Raw genomic sequence first — 22,386 nt, 5'->3', positions numbered from 1 at the left:
GAGAGAGAGAGAGATTTGAGACAGAGAGAGATTTGAGACAGAGAGAGATTTGAGACAGAGAGAGATTTGAGACAGAGAGAGATTTGAGACAGAGAGAGAGAGAGATTTGAGACAGAGACAGAGAGAGATTTGAGACAGAGACAGAGAGAGATTTGAGACAGAGACAGAGAGAGATTTGAGACAGAGACAGAGAGAGATTTGAGAGAGAGAGAGATTTGAGAGAGAGAGAGATTTGAGAGAGAGAGAGATTTGAGACAGAGAGAGATTTGAGACAGAGAGAGATTTGAGACAGAGAGAGATTTGAGACAGAGACAGAGAGAGATTTGAGACAGAGACAGAGAGAGATTTGAGACAGAGACAGAGAGAGATTTGAGACAGAGACAGAGAGAGATTTGAGACAGAGACAGAGAGAGATTTGAGAGAGAGAGAGATTTGAGACAGAGAGAGATTTGAGACAGAGAGAGATTTGAGACAGAGAGAGATTTGAGACAGAGAGAGATTTGAGACAGAGAGAGATTTGAGAGAGAGATTTGAGAGAGAGAGAGATTTGAGAGAGAGAGAGATTTGAGACAGAGAGAGATTTGAGACAGAGAGAGATTTGAGACAGAGAGAGATTTGAGACAGAGAGAGATTTGAGACAGAGAGAGATTTGAGACAGAGAGAGATTTGAGACAGAGACAGAGAGAGATTTGAGACAGAGACAGAGAGAGATTTGAGACAGAGACAGAGAGAGATTTGAGACAGAGACAGAGAGAGATTTGAGACAGAGAGAGATTTGAGACAGAGAGAGATTTGAGACAGAGAGAGATTTGAGAGAGAGAGAGATTTGAGACAGAGAGAGATTTGAGACAGAGAGAGATTTGAGACAGAGAGAGATTTGAGACAGAGAGAGATTTGAGACAGAGAGAGATTTGAGACAGAGACAGAGAGAGATTTGAGACAGAGAGAGATTTGAGACAGAGAGAGATTTGAGACAGAGACAGAGAGAGATTTGAGACAGAGACAGATTTGAGACAGAGAGAGATTTGAGACAGAGACAGAGAGAGATTTGAGACAGAGACAGAGAGAGATTTGAGACAGAGACAGAGAGAGATTTGAGACAGAGACAGAGAGAGATTTGAGACAGAGACAGAGAGAGATTTGAGACAGAGACAGAGAGAGATTTGAGACAGAGACAGAGAGAGATTTGAGACAGAGACAGAGAGAGATTTGAGACAGAGACAGAGAGAGATTTGAGACAGAGAGAGATTTGAGACAGAGAGAGATTTGAGACAGAGAGAGATTTGAGACAGAGAGAGATTTGAGACAGAGACAGAGAGAGATTTGAGACAGAGAGAGATTTGAGACAGAGAGAGATTTGAGACAGAGAGAGATTTGAGACAGAGAGAGATTTGAGACAGAGAGAGATTTGAGACAGAGACAGAGAGAGATTTGAGACAGAGAGAGATTTGAGACAGAGAGAGATTTGAGACAGAGACAGAGAGAGATTTGAGACAGAGAGAGATTTGAGACAGAGACAGATTTGAGACAGAGACAGAGAGAGATTTGAGACAGAGACAGAGAGAGATTTGAGACAGAGACAGAGAGAGATTTGAGACAGAGACAGAGAGAGATTTGAGACTGATGTTCATGGGTAGCTCAGGTGATCCATCCTATTACGGCCCAATAGAATATCCTCCTCTCTCCTCTCTCTCCCATACCTCTTCTCTCTCCCCTCCCTCTTCTCTCTCCCATCCCTCTCCTCTCTCTCCCATCCCTCTCCTCCCCACCCCTCTCCCATCCCTCTCCTCTCTCCTTCCTCTCCCATCTCCTTCCTCTTCCATCCCTCTCCTCTCTTCTTCCTCCCCAGCTCTCTCCTTTCACCTCCTCCCCCTCCCTAACCTCCCCCTCCAGAGCAGAACTAAACTGTCCCACACCCACACCCCCACACCCCCCCACACACACACGGGTGGGAGGGAGGGAGTTGACACAAAGACAACAACGTGTTTTACAGAATATATTAATGTTAGAAAATGTTAAAATTATGTTATATTCTATTTGACCTTTTTCGATACAATAATAATGTCTGTGATCTTGAGCTGAAGGTAAAAATAAACAATCCACTCACCCGATATCTCAAACTGGCAGCACAATAAGAACAAGAGTATCCTAGACAAGACAAGCCTTTCAAACAGGTGACTGACCAGGGAGGAACAGGTGACTGACCAGGGAGGACCAAACAGGACCCGTCTCAAACCTTTCTTCACATTGATATCCTTTTCAGGCCAGATGGACAAAGCCATGAAACAAACTATAAAGGGGTTCGTTTTCAGGGTGTATTGCCCGACGATGATCTGTTTTTGTAAGTGGTGATTATTTACTTAAGCAGACAGTGAAGATAGATATATGTGACGGGACAAGAGACAGTCCCTGAGAAAGGGGTTTTGGTTGGTCAAACTAGTATGAATTAGATGTTTAGAAATGCTACGTTTTCTATTTATGTAACAACAAATCACAAATTAAGTGAATGAGAAAAGAATGTGTCAGATCAAATCAGAAGCCGGATGAATTCCATTGGTCAGGCTATTCTGTTATACCATACTGTCTGAATTCCATTGGTCAGGCTATTCTGTTATACCATACTGTCTGAATTCCATTGGTCAGGCTATTCTGTTATACCATACTGTCTGAATTCCATTGGTCAGGCTATTCTGTTATTCCATACTGTCTGAATTCCATTGGTCAGGCTATTCTGTTATACCATACTGTCTGAATTCCATTGGTCAGGCTATTCTGTTATACCATACTGTCTGAATTCCATTGGTCAGGCTATTCTGTTATACCATACTGTCTGAATTCCATTGGTCAGGCTATTCTGTTATACCATACTGTCTGAATTCCATTGGTCAGGCTATTCTGTTATACCATACTGTCTGAATTCCATTGGTCAGGCTATTCTGTTATACCATACTGTCTGAATTCCATTGGTCAGGCTATTCTGTTATACCATACTGTCTGAATTCCATTGGTCAGGCTATTCTGTAACACCTTTTTTTATATATTTTTAACCTATTCAAATTCTGGTGCACATTGCTAATTAATGAGGGATTGATACATACTTTTTGGGGGGCTTTTAAGTGCCTCATGAGCTTAGTTCGACTGTCTTACTACATTTACAACCCAAAATATAAGCTTGATGTACTACATTTTTTGTAAATTATGTAATTGTAAACAAACACTGTATAGCTTCAAAATGTGGTTAAAACTATATTTAGACCTCATTGATGGCAAATCCTTGCATCCATAGCTCCAACTTTGAATTTGAGAGTGGTCAGCGGGCTCCCGAGTGGCGCAGCGGTCTAAGGCACTGCATCTCAGTGCTAGAGGTGTCACTACAGACTCAGGTAAAAATTCCAGGCTGTATCACAACTGGCCTCAATTGGGAGTACCATAGGGCGGCGCACAATTGGCCCAGCGTTGTCCGGGTTAGGGTTTGGCTTGTGTAGGCCGCAAAAGTTCAATTAAAAAATGTATCCAGCCTCACCTCTCAGCAACAAAACATTTCTTGGTGTCAGCTTTGTCGACGTTTGAATCTCAGATTGCCACTTTGATGTATGTTTGAATTATTACAGATTTCTCCTTGAGAATAAAACTTGACCACCTGTAAGACTGAACCAGTGTATGTTTCAGTTCCTCATCATTCCACTTCAGCATGCCAACTGTACATTTGAAAATGTTAAGTGTTTTTGACATAATGTATGTTTGAATGGGTTTTGTTTCTCTTTAGGGATCAGACCAAAATGCAGCGGGTTGTGAAGACATAATGAATATTTATTAACAGAAACGACGAAACACGAAAACTCTTTAACAAACTACAAAACGACGTAGACTGACCTAAAACATGAGAACTTACAAATACACGAAGAACGCACGAACAGGTACAGACTACAAACCAACGCTACAGTCCTGTGTGGTACGAACATACATACAGACACGGAAGACAATCACCCACAAACAAACAGTGAGAACAGCCTACCTTAATATGGTTCTCAATCAGAGGAAACGTCAAACACCTGCCTCTAATTGAGAACCATATCAGGCAACACATTAAACCCAACATAGAAACACAACACATAGAATGCCCACCCAGCTCACGTCCTGACCAACAAAACAAAGGATTAACACAATAACTAGGGTCAGAACGTGACACATATTTTACATATATGGATTACCAACTGCGGTCATTTTAACTCCAAGAATAAACTATTGGAAAATCATAGCAAAATATCAACTTAAGTCTTATTATATGTAAATAATGTTATCTGAAATTTAAAAAATAACCAAAACAGACAATTTAATTTATATTTAATTTGCATATTCTGTAAAACAAAAATATGATTTTTTACTTAAATAATGCGCAGCTTTTTTACTCAGATAGAACTCAGTCTATCTGAGTTCTGTATTTTTGTAATATGAATATTTATACCATTGGCAGATTTTTATATGCACAAAAATAATGTCATTTTGGTTTTGTACTCAGTCATACTGTCACGCCCTGGCCATAGAGGTTTTTATTCTCTATTTTGGTTAGGCCAGGGTGTGACTAGGGTGGGCATTCTAGTTTCCCTCTTTGTTATTTTGTTCGAGTGTTTTGAGTAATACATTTATCATGGACACTTACCACGCTGCGCTTTGGTCCACTCATTCCGACAAGAGCTGTGACACATACGATACGTGGTGTAGAAAAGTGCAATCTTAGCTCGACTATATGGGGAGCTACACTACACAGTGCATTCAGAAAGTATTCAGACCCTTTTTGCCACATTTTGTTACGTTACAGCCTTATTCTGAAATTGATTAAATCCTTTTTTTCCCTCATCAATCTACATACAAAACCTCATAATGAAAAAGTAAAATTGTCGTTTTTTTTTTTATTGCTAATTTATATAAAAATACAAAACTGAAATATCACATTTACATACAGTACCAGTCAAAAGTTTTAGAACATCTACTCATTCAAGGGTTTTTCTTTATTTTTTATTTTTTAAGACATCAAAACTATGAAATAACACATGTAGAAACCAAAAAAAGTATTTAACAAATCCCAAAACATTTTATATTTTATATTCTTAAAAAAAGACACCCTTTGCCTTGATGACAGCTTTGCACACTCTTGGCATTCTCTCAACCAGCTTCACCTGGAACGCTTTTCTAAAAGTCTTGAAGGAGTTCCCACATATGCTGAGCACTTGTTGGCTGCTTTTCCTTCATTCTGTGGTCCAACTTATCCCAAACCATCTCAATTTGGTTGAGGTCGGGGGATTGTGGAGGCCAAGTCATCTGATGCAGCACTCCATCACTCTCCTTCTTGGTGAAATAGCCCTTACACGGCCTGGAGGTGTGTTGGGTCATTGTCCTGTTGAAAACAAATGACAGACCCACTAAGCCCCAACCAGATGGGATGGGGTATCACTGCAGAATGCTGTAGTAGCCATGCTGGTTAAATAAATCACGACAAGTGTCACAAGCAAAGCACTCCCACCCCATCACACCTCCTTCTCCATGCTTCACGGTGGGAACCACACATGCAGAGATCCTCCGTTCACTTACTCTACATTTCACATAGACACGGCTACTTTGAAGAATCCAAAATATATTTTGATTTGTTTAACACTTTTTGGGGTTACTACATGATTCCATATGTGTCATTTCATAGTGTTGTCTTCACTATTATTCTACAATGTAGATAGTAGTACAAATAAAGAAAGACCCTTGAATGAGTAGGTGTGTCCAAACTTTTGACTGTACCTGTATGTAAATACGATATTTGTGTATTTCATTTTAACCATCAGGTTCAACGGGTCATAACCCTCAGGTTCAACGGGTCATAACCCTCAGGTTCAACGTGTCATAACCCTCAGGTTCAACGTGTCATAACCCTCAGGTTCAACGTGTCATAACCCTCAGGTTCAACGTGTCATAACCCTCAGGTTCAATGTGTCATAACCCTCAGGTTCAACGGGTCTTAACCCTCAGGTTCAACGGGTCATAACCCTCAGGTTCAATGTGTCATAACCCTCAGGTTCAACGGGTCTTAACCCTCAGGTTCAATGTGTCATAACCCTCAGGTTCAACGTGTCATAACACTCAAGTTCAACGTGTCATAACCCTCAGGTTCAACGTGTCATAACACTCAAGTTCAACGTGTCATAACCCTCAGGTTCAACGTGTCATAACACTCAAGTTCAACGCTGAGCTGCCTAGAGGGAGAGACGTACAGAGACACAGGGTCACACTCAGACAAAAATGAGCATGCACACACAACACACACACACACACACACACACACACACACACACACACACACACACACACACACACACACACACACACACACACACACACACACACACACACACACACACACACACACACACACACAATGCAATGTTGTGTATTGAACGTTCCATTATGCTACAATGCTGATATAGATAAGCAACAAGCCTAACACATCCCTGTCCTCTAGTGTGTTTTACTGTCCCGTGGTGTAGGAGGCCTAAATCACAACAGAGAAAAGGTTAGAACACATACACACACAACGTTCTCTAATACAACACACACACACAACTTTCTCTAATACAACACACACACACACACACACACAACGTTCTCTAATACAACACACACACACACACAACGTTCTCTAATACAACACACACACACAACGTTCTCTAATACAACACACACACACACACAACTTTCTCTAATACAACACACACACACACACACACACACAACGTTCTCTAATACAACACACACACACACACACACACAACGTTCTCTAATACAACACACACACACACACACACACACAACGTTCTCTAATACAACACACACACACACACACACAACGTTCTCTAATACAACACACACACACAACGTTCTCTAATACAACACACACACACACACACAACTTTCTCTAATACAACACACACACACACACACAACGTTCTCTAATACAACACACACACACACACACACAACGTTCTCTAATACAACACACACACACAACGTTCTCTAATACAACACACACACACAACGTTCTCTAATACAACACACACACACATACCACACAACGTTCTCTAATACAACACACACACACACACACAACGTTCTCTAATACAACACACACACACACACACACAGAAACAACATTCTCTAATACAACACACACACACACACAGAAACAAGGTTCTCTAATACAACACACACACACACACTACGTTCTCTAATACAACACACACACAAACACACTACGTTCTCTAATACAACACACACACACACAACATTCTCTAATACAACACACACACACACACCGTTCTCTAATACAACACAGGTGAGAACAGGTGAGAGAGCAGAACAGGTGAGAGACATAGTTTGTGTATGTGTGTACTCACTAGTAAACGCGAGGCTGAAGAAATAGCTGGCGGCAGCACCACTCTGAATCACCAAGATCACATCACGTAAAGTACCCTGCAGAAAACACTGTTAGACACAAGCTCTCACACACCTGTGTCCTCAGGTTGTACATGACGCCCATGATACTGGACAGGAAACTAAACTCGCCTTTAGAAGCCAACTTCTTTTCATTCTTCTTCTTGGAACCTGAAGCTGAGTGTTTGTCTCTTGTTGCAGCTGCAGAAGCCATTCTGGTGCTGGCCATAGCTGCTAGCTAAATTAGTTGGCCAGTTAGGGGTCTATATTTTCGAAATAATAATGTATAAGCAGACTAGCTGCAATGGCAGCTATAACTCCCACTGCCTCTGCTGCTGCCAATGTCCACTCCACAGTACAGCCTGTTTGTTGGTGTTAGCAGTTATGCTAATTTAGCTTGCTATAGAGTGCGTGCCGCTAAACGCGAGCAACACATGCATGTCCAGCTTGTACACACACACCAGTCTTGATGTTGCCTCGCTGGATGGAAACCACTGGGCTATAATATTAGTTTAGTTTGCTGACAGAATAAGTTATGTGTTAGCTAGCCGGCTAGCACTACTCAGTTTCTCCTTTCTTCTGGGTTCCTGTTGTAGTAAAATCAGTTGCAGCGGCTGTCAAATATCACCCTCTAGCGTCGGTTTACAGACCGCCTCTGCTTGTCCGTTTTCATTCTTGATAAGGAAACGTTTACTTGCTGCAGATAGGCCTACCGTTTGTCGTTTCATAAATGCACTACTGAAAATGACGGCGCTGACGTGTCAAATGTCTGTGTTTACTGTTGAATGGTAAAATGTATCGCTATGCGTGTCACAGTTCCAGCGTATCAGATGGGTGCACCTGTCCTATCTATAGCCACAGCTAGAAAACTTTTCCGCAAAACCAGTCCCATGACAGGTGACGTCACCGGGAATATGGGCAGAGGTGGATTGACCTTGTTATATATATAGAGAGAGAGAAAAAGAGATTGTGGAGAAAACGAATAAAGAGAGATTGATTGCGGAGATTAACTGTTGGGATCATTTCAGCGAGAATGTCTGTGCTATTCTGTTGCTGTGTCTCTCCCTCCGAAGACAATGACGAGGTATTGTATTGGAACAGGAAAGAAACATGATTTATTGTCTGGGGTTAAACTACACAGTAAAAAAGTTGCCTATAACTTTATTTTTCACGAAGGAACATCATTTGTGGAATCAGACACATAAACACGGACGGCGGGTAGCCAGCCTATTGGTTAAGAGGTTGAGCCAGTAACCGAATCCCCAGCTGACTAGGTGAAAAATCTGCTCTTGAGCTGGACACAACCATAATTGCTCCTGTAAATTTCTCTGGATAAGAGCGTCTGCTAAATGACTCAAATGTAAAAAAATAATCACACATGCATTAGGCTACTTTCAAATAATAAGCTTGATCAGATCATATTTACAACTAACCAATGTAATAGTGCACAACACATGACCTACGTGTATCTGCATCAGGAAGTGTTATGCCACAATATTACCCACTTGAGTAAAACACACACTACTGAATATAATAGGTCTGTTGTTACAGTGTTTTAGACATGGATTGGATTTGTTTAACCCGCCCATACCTCACTCACACAGTGGAACGTGTGTGTTACAGAGACAGCCTCTACTTCACACCAAGCCTTCAAAATCAGCTAAGCCAGAGTCGGCCAGACAGCCTCGACCAGCACCCACAGGTTCAATCACACATATTACCATCATATTACAAGTGTGTGTGTGTGTGTGTGTGTGTGTGTGTGTGTGTGTGTGTGTGTGTGTTATTGACTCTGTTTGTGTGTGTGTGTGTGTTTCAGTGAGTCAGAGTGGTCGGTTGGTTCCGAAGCGTGTGTGTGTGTTATTGACTCTGTTTGTGTGTGTGTGTGTGTGTGTGTGTGTGTGTTTCAGTGAGTCAGAGTGGTCGGTTGGTTCCGAAGCGTGTGTGTGTGTGTGTGTGTTATTGACTCTGTGTGTGTGTGTTTCAGTGAGTCAGAGTGGTCGGTTGGTTCCGAAGCGTGTGTGTGTGTGTGTTATTGACTCTGTGTGTGTGTGTTTCAGTGAGTCAGAGTGGTCGGTTGGTTCCGAAGCGTGTGTGTGTGTGTGTGTGTTATTGACTCTGTTTGTGTGTGTGTGTGTTTCAGTGAGTCAGAGTGGTCGGTTGGTTCCGAAGCGTGTGTGTGTGTGTTATTGACTCTGTTTGTGTGTGTTTCAGTGAGTCAGAGTGGTCGGTTGGTTCCGAAGCGTGTGTGTGTGTGTGTTATTGACTCTGTGTGTGTGTGTTTCAGTGAGTCAGAGTGGTCGGTTGGTTCCGAAGCGTGTGTGTGTGTGTGTTATTGACTCTGTGTGTGTGTGTTTCAGTGAGTCAGAGTGGTCGGTTGGTTCCGAAGCGTGTGGGTGTGTGTGTTATTGACTCTGTTTGTGTGTGTGTGTGTGTTTCAGTGAGTCAGAGTGGTCGGTTGGTTCCGAAGCGTGTGTGTGTGTGTGTTATTGACTCTGTGTGTGTGTGTTTCAGTGAGTCAGAGTGGTCGGTTGGTTCCGAAGCGTGTGTGTGTGTGTGTGTGTTATTGACTCTGTGTGTGTGTGTTTCAGTGAGTCAGAGTGGTCGGTTGGTTCCGAAGCGTGTGTGTGTGTGTTATTGACTCTGTTTGTGTGTGTTTCAGTGAGTCAGAGTGGTCGGTTGGTTCCGAAGCGCGTGTGTGTGTGTGTTTCAGTGAGTCAGAGTGGTCGGTTGGTTCCGAAGCGTGTGTGTGTGTGTGTGTGTTATTGACTCTGTGTGTGTGTTTTTCAGTGAGTCAGAGTGGTCGGTTGGTTCCGAAGCGTGTGTGTGTGTGTGTGTGTGTTATTGACTCTGTGTGTGTGTGTTTCAGTGAGTCAGAGTGGTCGGTTGGTTCCGAAGCGTGTGTGTGTGTGTGTTATTGACTCTGTGTGTGTGTGTGTTTCAGTGAGTCAGAGTGGTCGGTTGGTTCCGAAGCGTGTGTGTGTGTGTGTGTTATTGACTCTGTTTGTGTGTGTTTCAGTGAGTCAGAGTGGTCGGTTGGTTCCGAAGCGTGTGTGTGTGTGTGTGTTATTGACTCTGTGTGTGTGTGTTTCAGTGAGTCAGAGTGGTCGGTTGGTTCCGAAGCGTGTGTGTGTGTGTGTTTCAGTGAGTCAGAGTGGTCGGTTGGTTCCGAAGCGTGTGTGTGTGTGTGTTTCAGTGAGTCAGAGTGGTCGGTTGGTTCCGAAGCGTGTGTGTGTGTGTGTTTCAGTGAGTCAGAGTGGTCGGTTGGTTCCGAAGCGTGTGTGTGTGTGTGTTTCAGTGAGTCAGAGTGGTCGGTTGGTTCCGAAGCGTGTGTTTGTGTGTGTTTCAATGAGTCAGAGTGGTCGGTTGGTTCCGAAACGTGTGTTTGTGTGTGTTTCAGTGAGTCAGAGTGGTCGGTTGGTTCCGAAGCGTGTGTGTGTGTTATTGATTCTGTGTGTGTGTGTTTCAGTGAGTCAGAGTGGTCGGTTGGTTCCGAAGCGTGTGTGTGTGTGTGTTTCAGTGAGTCAGAGTGGTCGGTTGGTTCCGAAGCGTGTGGGTCTAATAGACTTGGACCAGCGGTTCTCTGAGGTAGCCGTGACGTTCAACCAACAACAGGAGAGCTATGATGCCATGAAGGAACGCATCATATCTCTGCGACACACCTACGACTGTAACAATGACAGCAACCTGACTCTTACAGAGTGTGTGAGGAAGATTAAAGAGGAGCACAGTGAGACACACACACACAAACATTTGTTTTAGTATCCTTGTGAGGACCAAACAATTGATTCCCATTCAACATTTTATTTTCCCTAATTCCTAACCCTAACCCTTACCCTAACTCCGAACCCTAACCCAAACTCCTAACCCTAACCCTTACCCTAACTCCTAACCCTAACCCTTACCCTAACTCCTAACCCTAACCCTTACCCTTACCCTAACTCCTAACCCTAACCCTAACCCTTAACCTAACTCTAACTCCTAACCGTAATTGTAACCCTAACCTAAAATAACCTTTTTTTCCTTGTGGAGACCGGCTAAATGTCCCCAATTGTCTGAATTTTCCTTGTTTTACTATCATTGTTAGGACTTCTGGTCCCCACGAGGATAGTGAAACCAACCAAAAAAAAACATGCAGGCATAACAGAGCCATGTCAGTCCTCTCTCTTCCTGACCTCACACAGTTCCAACTCCATCATCAAGTTCGCTGACGACATGACAGTAGTAGGCCTGATTACCAACAACGACGAGACGGCCTACAGAGAGGATGTACGCACTCTGACGGCATGGTGCCATTTAAACTTTTTCCCTCTACGGCAGCAAAACTAAGGAGCTGATTGTGGACTTCAGGAGGAACCAGGCAAGGCATGCCCACATCCTTCTCGACTAGGCCGCCGCGGAGACGGTCAAAAACGTTCAAGTTCCTAGGCGTACACATCTCAGAGGAGCTGATTGTGGACTTCAGCTGAAATGGTCAACCCACACGGATACCGTGGTGAAGAAAGCGAAAGCACGACAGCAACTCTTCAACCTGAGGACATTCTACTTCTCACTTCCACCCCTGCTGCTCCCCCTATGGCACAGGTGTCAAACTCATTCCACGGGGGGCCGAGTGTCTGCGGGTTTTCGCTCCTCCCTTATACTTGATTGATGAATTAACATCACTAATTAGTTACGAACTCCCCACACCTGGTTGTCTAGGGCTTTATTGAAAGGAAAAACCAAAAACCTGCAGACACTAGGCCCTCCGTGGAATGAGTTTGACACCCCTGCCCTATGGACATTCCCTCTGGAACATTCCACCCCCCCCTCCCCTACCCCCATTCCCCTAATGGACATTTGTCATTGTTACAGTTAAATATGTCTATATTATTATTATACATTTTGTTATTATTGTTTCATTAACTACTCTTTTTAACCTGCACCTTTGGAGCTCAGAGCTTAATAATTAACTGTGTCCTGTGCATGTGACTTATACACTCATCTAGTCTAATCTTTTTACCCCGCTCACTCCCACTCCCTTCCATACGACAGGTAAAGGGTAAGTCTACAGATGAAAGCTTATAACTTTTCTCTCTCTTTCTCTCTCTCTTTCTCTCTCTCTCTCTCTCCCTCCAGAGGACAGTTGGTGTGTAAACATGGTGATGAAGGGGTATGACTTCTCTCTCTCAGTGGTTCCGCTGAGGTCTACGGCCAAGGGGGAGGAGTCTCCGCCTAGCCGTCTCCGATTGGCTCAGGAGGAGCTCTGGGGCATTTCCCAGGGCGCCAAAGCGATAAGTGCCGCTGGGACCAAGCTCCAGGAGCTGATAGGCTGGCTGCTGAATGGGGGGGAGCGAATGGCGGAGCAGGTCAGGGAGGCGGCACCAACCCATCAGGACCGCTGTAGGCTGGAGGAGAACCTGATTGAGACCATGCAGGAAGTGAGAAGGGCGAGGGAGCTTTCACTAGGTTACCGTCAGCAGGCTGGAGAGGTCCAAACTGAGGCTGCACAGATAGCAGGACTGGCCTGACACACACTGTGGAAAACCACCTGTGGCTCCCCCAAAACGTAGCAGTTTCTGCAGTCCACTCAGACACTCTTCTGCCATGTTACATAGCCTGTTTATACACTTATGGTTGAGTTATGAGTAGTTCTACTGTTGTGGCCAATAGTTAGGCTACACTCTAGGCCTAATTGCCATTGAAATCTATAGGCCTAAGATGGCCACCAGCTGCAAGGTAATTTAGATATTCAATTTGGCACCGGCTGCCATATGTTACCGCATCGAGAATATTGAAATACTGCTAGTTTTTAATTAAACTGCCTTTTTCGTCAGTACGCTAGGCTAGCTAATGCTTAAGCAACCCATTGGATTCCACCACACTTCCGGAAGCTACTCACCCCAATGGTAGGCGTTGTATTTTAATGGAAAGCAATGGGCTGCTTTAGCATTAGCTAGCCGAGCATGAGGAGGAAAAAGGCAGTCTACTTGAAAACTAGCAGTATTGCTATATTCTCGATTTGTCATTTCTTGATATTGAGATAATTAGGGGTAAGATAACTACAACAACATCTTCAAATCCCTGGATTGAGGTACATTTTTGAGCCATATCACGCTATTATCCCGGTAGTATTTTTCCCTGTATAGCTATTCCACTCTGTAATGTATACATCATTTGTCTCTTCCTTTATAGTGATTCCCCTCTATTTTTTTTTTTTTTTTTTTTTTTTTTTACCTTTATTTAACTAGGCAAGTCAGTTAAGAACAAATTCTTATTTTCAATGACGGCCTAGGAACAGTGGGTTAACTGCCTGTTCAGGGGCAGAACGACAGATTTGTACCTTGTCAGCTCGGGGATTTGAACTTGCAACCTTCCGGTTACTAGTCCAACACTCTAACCACTAGGCTACGCTGCCGCCCCTATCTGGGGACCTAGTGCTGTTGTCCCTCTATCTGGGGACCTAGTGCTGTTGTCCCTCTATCTGGGGACCCAGTGCTGTTGTCCCTGTATCTGGGGACCCAGTGCTGTTGTCCCTTTATCTGGGGACCTAGTGCTGTTGTCCCTGTATCTGGGGACCTAGTGCTGTTGTCCCTCTATCTGGGGACCTAGTGTTGTTGTCCCTCTATCTGGGGACCTAGTGCTGTTGTCCCTCTATCTGGGGACCCAGTGCTGTTGTCCCTCTATCTGGGGACCCAGTGCTGTTGTCCCTCTATCTGGGGACCTAGTGCTGTTGTCCCTCTATCTGGGGACCCAGTGCTGTTGTCCCTCTATCTGGGGACCTAGTGCTGTTGTCCCTCTATCTGGGGACCCAGTGCTGTTGTCCCTCTATCTGGGGACCCAGTGCTGTTGTCCCTCTATCTGGGGACCCAGTGCTGTTGTCCCTCTATCTGGGGACCCAGTGCTGTTGTCCCTCTATCTGGGGACCTAGTGCTGTTGTCCCTCTATCTGGGGACCTAGTGCTGTGGTTTCTTACACCTTGCACTGGTAACTCTATGGGTTCACCTCTTATCGGATGGTACTCTCTTTCACACACACTGAGAGGAGAGAGACCTCTGGGGACACTGACCTCTGGGGACACAGACCTCTGGGGACACTGACCTCTGGGTCACTTTTAAATATTTTGGGAATCAATGTAGGCTATTTTTACTATCATGTAAAAAGCACGCTATGGACCTACACTGTTAGAAAACACTCTCCTGCAGGGTTCGGCTGGCCTTGGAGTGCCACAGATTTTGACTGGTTATAGATATTGTTTAAGTATTGTATTGTGAGTATGTCTATAAACTAGTTAGAGAAATTAGCTGAGATATATCCTGAATTATTCTGGACAGGAATTCCAATTCTAAATCCTAATTTAATCAAAACAATGTTGATTAAACCGCTGTCGATATTAGAGATCATGTTAGGGTTTCTTCTGTGTTAATACTGTATGTTATTGTGTTTTATAACAAATTAAAACTGCACTCTGTTGTTAGTGTCTTAAGAGTTGTATGAACACGTTTGAGTGACATAGCGGAGTATTACTACATGGTACACTGCACATCTAAACCACTTAGCACACAGAGACTCCTTATTTGTACTGACAGGACCCCGCAGCAGGACAGTGAGATGTAGGGAGGGAGGGACTGTGTGGGGGGGGGTGGGGTTAAGGGTGGGAGAGAGATGTGTGTGTGATTGAGAGAGAGAAAAAGGGAGATGAGAAGACGGAGGAAAAGCTTTGCTACTGACATGTTGCACTGTAGTGTGGACTAGGACAAGCCAGTCCATGTGTCTGGTCAATAATTTATATAATGTATTAGTTAAAATGTTACTGCAATTATCTGAAAGGCGTTTTTCTGCAGCGATAACCATTGCAGGACCATTAGCTACGCACATCTTACACTGCACCTCATAAACTACTGGCAGATGGAGGCTTGTCTATGAATGTACCAAGTTATCATAATATATTTCCAGAGTTACATTTTACATCAACCTGGTATAATTATTATTAAACCATTATATTTTTCTGGTTAATAACAATTATATAATGTAAGTCAATAGGCCTTGCAGTGATAACCATGTAGATACAATTTATAATACAGCATATTATAAATACATACCCTTTAAAGAGTTGAAAACATTGTATACTTTCCCTTTTAAAATCACATATAAAGATGAATTTCAATGTTACAAATATCAGATATTATATAAAACACAATGGTTCATACATGACCAGTGTCTCTTCCTCTTCCCGTGGTCTGCCCTGACTGTCAGAGATGACGGCGACAATCCACCGTATTTGCGGAAATTATGATGTCCCGCCCCTATACCAAATTGCATTGGTCGCTATTTCTGGAGGCGCGGGGGTTACATTTTATACTGTTTGACCATTTGCTCACATGCCTGTCATTCCGAATTAATCCTCGAATTCAAGATAGTAGGAATTGTGATCGTAAATGAAGATGGAGGTGTACGTTGATAAATGATTTAGATTAGTAATTGATAGCTACCCATATGCCTGGACGGAACAATAGTGGACTTGGAGACAAAGGAAATCTCGAGATAGCATGATAGTAAGTAAATAATAACATTTTCCAGCTAGCTCGTCTTCTTGGAGAGGACATTCTGACTGTATGCACATTTTCAGTTTGAAATCTGACTGAGTTGGCGAATGTTGGATTCTGCTCTGGGAAACAAATATAGCTAGCTAAAGTAGTTACTGCTGCTAGCGACCTCACACAAAGTAGATTGCAATAACTGTTAGGTAAAATAGCTATCTACAATAGGAAGCTAGCTAACAGATTTCTGTAGAGCTCGCCGGCGAAGCTTTGAGAACTAGGAATCTTGCCAACTACTGTTAGCATCTACTGTAGCTAGCTAACTAACGTTGAGTCAACTGTGTCAGGCGTGAGTTGAAAATCATAATTTGTAGCGTGACTAGGTTGGCAAGAGAACTACGATCGCTGGTTAGATAGTAAACTAGTTGCTAGTTAGCTAACTGTACTGCCATGACAAGCCCAGGTGACTTCTGTAACCAGGACAGCTGTCAAAAAGTTTGTCCCTCAGCTAGCTAGCAAGTAATCTATACCCTAGTCTTATTTCCAGCAGTACCCGTTTCAGTCTGGTTTAGTCTCCATATGATGTAACTAATCAATTGATTATGATTTGTATTGTAGTGACGGTCAACTAGCTACTGCTTGTGTTTATGCCAGTAGATATTGTGGCTGTACACTGATCAATAGTCGTGTAGCATCGATCTGCGGTGGATACCACAGACTCACCAGGCTGGGTATAATTTGTGGAACGTTCAAACAGGAATCTGTTCCAAAAACTTCGCAAAGTACAAGGTTGCCAACAAACAACTCATACAAAGTAGCACGATCAATTCACCTTGCTAACTAGCTGCCGAATAGGCATCAACTAACCACGTAGATTATTCTTAATGTTTGTCCATAGGCAACCAGAGTGAGGACAGACATTTTTCGGAATAAACGTGGTAAGTGAAAAACTTAACAATAGCCCACTCCCTATCCGGTATCTTATTATGCCGCTATACAACGTTGTTTGTTGGCAACCTTGTTATTTACGAAGTTTTTGTAACAGATTCCTGTTGGAAAGTTCCACAAATTATACCCACCCGACTCACCACTGTAGAGACACACAAAGAGTCCCTCTGCTATAGGGCAGTTTCACAGTAATGGAATTACACTTTGACTCAGATTCTACACTTTAAAATGTATGCCAAACAAAAACTATTGATTTCAAAGTTTAACAAACCATGCACAAGGACTACTTTGAATAATTTACACAGACATTTTCACAAAAACACATTTACTGGAAGAATTGTGCTGAAGCACATTTTTGTAAATCTCCCTCAGTTTTTATGTGACCACGTTTTTCAAAAACTCTTAAATATCTGCACCAAATTAAAGATTCAAAGATGTCTGCAGAAAGAACATGGCGTCGGCTATGACATGACACTTGAGTTTTGAAAAAAAAAGAAAAAAAGATGGTTATTGAACTACAATAAGTGAAGTGGATTTACATCTGGTAAAGGAATAAGATCATGTGACCCTTATCTGTACTACACAGAAATATATAATTATGGATATGAATATCACTGTGATGTATCTTCAATAGGTACACAGATAGAAATATCCAATATCCGTCTTTTGCATATTTGGGTATTCTACACACTGGCTATTATTATAATGAGCTCCTCCCCCAAATAGCACCACGGCAAAGACAGTACAGTACTGCTTCTCCAATACAAATCCCAGATCACAAATGTAGGCGATGCCATGGCGACGTCGGCTAGCTAAACTCATGTGTAGAAACACGTCATCGGCCCTAACGGTCGTCTTGCGCTGGACTGCGCATGTGCAGGCCATCAAATCAAAGGCACTCCTTTAAATATAAAGTGGTTTTTGACAACAACAAAAAATAGTTTGTCACTCACGAGGTATGAGTAATAATAAGTTCAGCTACTTGAGACATTGTCTGGAATCTAGGTTGTGGCTTTAGATTTTTGAGAAAATTGACAATTTAAGGAACAGTGTTTCACTTCTCTCATTGACTTCTCTAAGTCCAAACCCCGGCCTGGTCTGCTTCACAAGTGTTCCTGGAAGTCTCGTGGTGTTGCACCTCTGGGTTTAGAAACTCTTTGACCACGGTCTGTACCAGACCAAATTTGAACCAATCACAGTACAGTACATACAGTGAAGTTGATATGTTCAGTACAATACACTACATTATACTGTACTGCACCAGGGGTCTCATTAATGCAGAATTCTGTGTTTTTAATGCAAAAATATATATTTTTAAAAGCGCGTAAGAAATGTGTTTTCCATGAAGGAAAGCTATAGTTGCACATCCCTGATCAGTCTATTGATGCAAAAAAACACGGACTTTCAATATGAAACACAGGTGACGAGTTCTAAACGAAAACGTGTTGATAGTCTCTGACCTCTGCTGTACTGAACTCTACTGTAATGTACTGTGCTCAACTGTAAAGTAATGTAATGTACTGTGCTCTACTGTAAAGTACTGTGCTGTCCGAACTTGTGAAACGGACTTCTATCATTGGTTCAGATTTGGTCCGGCCAGAGCAGACTGACCAAATTTCAACTACTTTTAAACGTTCCTGGAAGTCCGGGGGTCGTCGGTGCTCAGTGGCTGAGGATGCTTATTACAGTAAATGGGGAGAGTTATGAGCTGAACATAACAGTATGCCAGTGGAAGGGAGGACAGTAGCAGGTAACCACTATGATTTCCCATTGTAGCCAATTCAGTTGCAGTAAAATAATTCATAAAATAATTAATATCCCTTAATAATTCATAAACTTCATATCAGCAAAATAGAAAATGAAACAAATTGGTAGGTCTCCACTTGTTACGTCTGTGATCTTTCATTATCCTCCCTCCACGTGAGGGAGAGACATTAGAAAATATCTTCAAGCTATGTGGGTTTTTGGTAACGGAATTAGAAGGCAATGTTTCTTTAACTTGCAGAAACATTTATCAAAAACTTAATATGTGTTGATAGTAGTTGGCAGGGGACTTTGGGCTCCCGAGTGGCACAGCGGTCTAAGGCACTGCATCTCAGTGCTGGAGGCGTCACTACAGACCCTGGTTCGATTCCAGGCTGTATCACAACCAGCCCGTGATTGGGAGTCCCATAGGGCGGTGCTTAATTGGCCCTGTTCGGGGTAGGCCGTCATTGTAAATAAGAATTTGTTCTTAACTGACTTGCCTAGTTAAATAAAAAAAACATCTACATTGTTTTTGATGTATTTCTAATACAGTAAGACTTTTTCTAGTAGATGTTGTCTAAGATCACTTTTCCATCTGTTTGACCAGAAATCAAAGCCTTATTCCTAGGAAAATGTATATATGCCTTAATTTCTCTAAAATATAGACTCTCTTAGCTTTCATTTGACACCCACTCATGGCTCCTGATAGGAGAGAGCTTGGCCTAACAGCAGTATGAGGAGAGAGCACTCAGTAAATATGATCAGAGCTAAGCCGATACTGTGGTTCCTCAATTAAAAGTTGACATTATGCTGTGGTGCATTGAGGTGCACTAAGGTATAGTACGGTATTGACTTTATGCTGTGGTGCGCTATGATATAGTACGGTATTAACGTTGTGCTGTGGTGCACTATGGTATAGTACGGTATTGACTTTATGCTGTGGTGCGCTATGATATAGTACGGTATTGACTTTATGCTGTAGTGCACTATGGTATAGTACGGTATTGACGTTGTGCTGTGGTGCACTATGGTATAGTACGGTATTGACTATGCTGTGGTGCACTATGGTATAGTACGGTTTTGACGTTATGCTGTGGTGGACTATGGTATAGTACGGTTTTGACGTTATGCTGTGGTGGACTATGGTATAGTACGGTATTGACTTTATGCTGTGGTGCACTAAGGTATAGTACGGTATTGACTTTATGCTGTGGTGCACTAAGGTATAGTACGGTATTGACGTTATGCTGTGGTGCACTATGGTATAGTACGGTTTTGACGTTATGCTGTGGTGGACTATGGTATAGTACGGTATTGACTTTATGCTGTGGTGCACTAATGTATAGTACGGTATTGACGTTATGCTGTGGTGCACTAAGGTATAGTATGGTATAGTACGGTATTGACGTTATGCTGTGGTGCACTATGGTATAGTATGGTATATTACGTCACCGCAAGTGGGAGTTAGAACGCTGATTATTCTTTTGGGTTCGGTGTAAAGCGTTGGTACCCAGGCGCTCTCTCCTCACTGAATGAATGAGGTGAATTGATGAATAAGTGATGGAAACCAGATAGGAACTGATAAATGTACACGACTTCACCATTTTGAAATTGAATGAACTGAATAATGATGAGGATGAAGAAGAAGAGGGTGATTTTTGAATTTAGAACAATAGTGTAAAAATAGCAGGAAACGGATGTCCGTGCCTGGTCAGCTGGCTTCTCTTCTCTGACACCACTAATCCAGCTGTAGGTGAAGCTTTATCCTTAGGAATCACACAGTTACCAGGTCAACAGTAGGCTGTTTACTTGCCTCCCAAGGGGAGTGTGGCCTCTTTGAATCGATGGAGGAAAATCAACAAGATCCCCAAGTATTCTTTCACAATAGCTGCTGGCCTTATGGTATCTGCAGTTTTGCGCTGGGAAATGTCCCACTCTGTGGTGAATAGCATCCTCTTCAAAAGCACCCACTCGTTGTTTATGTAACGGGCTGTAAGGCGCAAGTGTTCTATTTTTAGGAAATCGTCAGTCCACATGTCAAGTGTAATTACGCCATTACCCAAATTCTCTCAACTCCGGGACCACCCGCCAGCTGATGTATTTTTTGGGGGCCGATACAGGTCTCTATAGTGATAGAGGAGATGGACTCTCTGACAGAAACATTCACAGCAACCCCAATAATTTAGTCTAATAGTTTGGCTAGGTGTGGAAATTCCCCAATTTGTGCCACAGTTTAGGCTACTGATAGATGCTGCGGTTAGTCATCTGAGCGAGGATAGGAGCGATGTTTTAACCTTCTGAATGAATGGGTTTAACCTGTTGAATGAATTGGTTTTAACCTTCCGAATGAATGGTTATGGAATGTTACTGAATAGATAACAAGAATATAGAATAAAGATCTGTTGCCATCAAATCTGATTTTATGTCACAGGCGCCGATTATATGTGGTGTAGATTTTACCGTCCTTGCTTACGACCCCTTCTTACCAACAATCAACAGCCGTGCATTATGAGTCTGACAGCACAGTGGGTCGTCGAGGATTTCACACTGAGGAAAGCCGTATTGCATGCTGGTTCTCATACCGCTGCTGCCATTTCAATGGCATTTGAGAACATGTTTGAAACTTGGAAACATTTGAACACACCCCGGTATTCCATCTGTTTAAACGGTTTAAATATTTTGCTCACATCGGCCACAGAGTGAGAACACACATACATCTGAAAAAACAGGGTCTTTCACGCAAGTCACAGTGTTATATTCCTCGACGTGTAAAAAGGCATTTAGCTTGTTTGGGAGAACTGGTTCGCTGGGCAACTCATGGCTGCGTTTCCCTTTTGTAATCCGTTATTGTTTGCTCTGCCACACAGGACGATCATCGGAGCCGGTGTAATAGGATTTCACCTTCTATATTGCCCTTTTATTTGTATTGTTTGATGTCTCGTCGAAGTTCGTAGCGTGCTTTCTTGTGTGTCCGTGTCCCATTCCTTGAAAGCGGTAGTTCTGGCCTGTATCCCAGCGTGGATATTGCCTGTACTTCATGGTTTTTGGTTTGGATACGTTCTTAATCACTGTGGGGACAACATCGTCTATGCACTTATTGAACTCAACGCTATCGGATGAATCGCGGGAACGTCAAATGTTATGTTCCTTTTGATGGCATAGAAGGAAGGCCCTTCTTGCAATCTCTCAGATCGTTTACAGCTTTGTGGAAGTTACCTGTGGCGCTGATGTTTAGGCCGAGGTATGTATTGTTTTTTTCTGTACTCAAGGACAACGGTGTCTAGATGGAATTTGTATTTGTATTTGTGGTTTTGGCAACTGGACCTTCTTTGGAACACCATTATTTTTGTCTTACTGAGATTCACTGTCAGGGCCCAGGTCTGACAGAATCTGTGCAGATTCAGGTGCAGCAGTACCAGATCATCAGCAAACAGTAGACATTTGACTTCAGATTCTAGTAGGGTGAGGTCGGGTGCTGCAGACTGTTCTAGTGTCCTCGCCAATTCTCTCGCGCTCTTTCTCTTTCTCTCTCCCTCTCGGTCTCTTTTCTGTTTCTACAGGAAAAACCATCTGGGGCAGCACTTTCTTCTCACTTCCAAGCTCTCCAAAACAGGGTGTTCTGATTGGTCCATTCGCTTCCTGGCTTTTGCTCCTGTCTGATAACATGCCAGAGCAGCGTTTGCTTGTCCTGTCCATTTTC

The 22,386-nt window shown here is 42.9% G+C and overlaps 2 protein-coding genes and 1 long non-coding RNA gene across 4 annotated transcripts in view; 2 read left to right on the top strand and 1 right to left on the bottom strand.

The window, feature by feature from the left end:
* Nucleotides 1-4,994: 4,994 nt before the first annotated feature.
* On the bottom strand, nt 4,995-7,520 carry LOC129830536 (uncharacterized). The gene is made up of 2 exons (XR_008755547.1): nt 7,437-7,520; nt 4,995-5,395 (listed from the first exon to the last, which is right to left on the bottom strand). It is a non-coding gene; the product is annotated as an uncharacterized LOC129830536 (long non-coding RNA).
* Nucleotides 7,521-8,317: 797 nt separating this feature from the next.
* Nucleotides 8,318-13,655, top strand: si:ch73-345f18.3 (uncharacterized). Its single transcript, XM_055893460.1, has 3 exons — nt 8,318-8,557; nt 9,097-9,175; nt 12,592-13,655. The coding sequence occupies exons 1-3, from the start codon at nt 8,507-8,509 to the stop codon at nt 12,981-12,983; spliced, it is 522 nt and encodes a 173-aa protein (XP_055749435.1). The 5' UTR covers nt 8,318-8,506; the 3' UTR covers nt 12,984-13,655.
* A 2,171-nt stretch (nt 13,656-15,826) lies between these two features.
* LOC129830762 (hyccin-like) overlaps nt 15,827-22,386 on the top strand; it is a 30,028-nt gene continuing 23,468 nt past the window's right edge. Inside the window, exon 1 of one of the 2 annotated variants that reach the window (XM_055893459.1) lies at nt 15,827-16,007. The gene's annotated coding sequence lies outside the window, so the exon portion shown is untranslated. The remainder of the gene's footprint in view (nt 16,008-22,386) is intronic. The other variant, XM_055893458.1, reaches the window with a different exon arrangement.

The sequence above is a fragment of the Salvelinus fontinalis genome, chromosome 32 (assembly GCF_029448725.1).
Source record: "Salvelinus fontinalis isolate EN_2023a chromosome 32, ASM2944872v1, whole genome shotgun sequence".
Lineage (NCBI taxonomy): Eukaryota > Metazoa > Chordata > Actinopteri > Salmoniformes > Salmonidae > Salvelinus > Salvelinus fontinalis.
The sequence above is the reverse complement of the archived record's forward strand: the minus strand, read 5'-3'. Positions and strand labels throughout refer to the sequence as shown.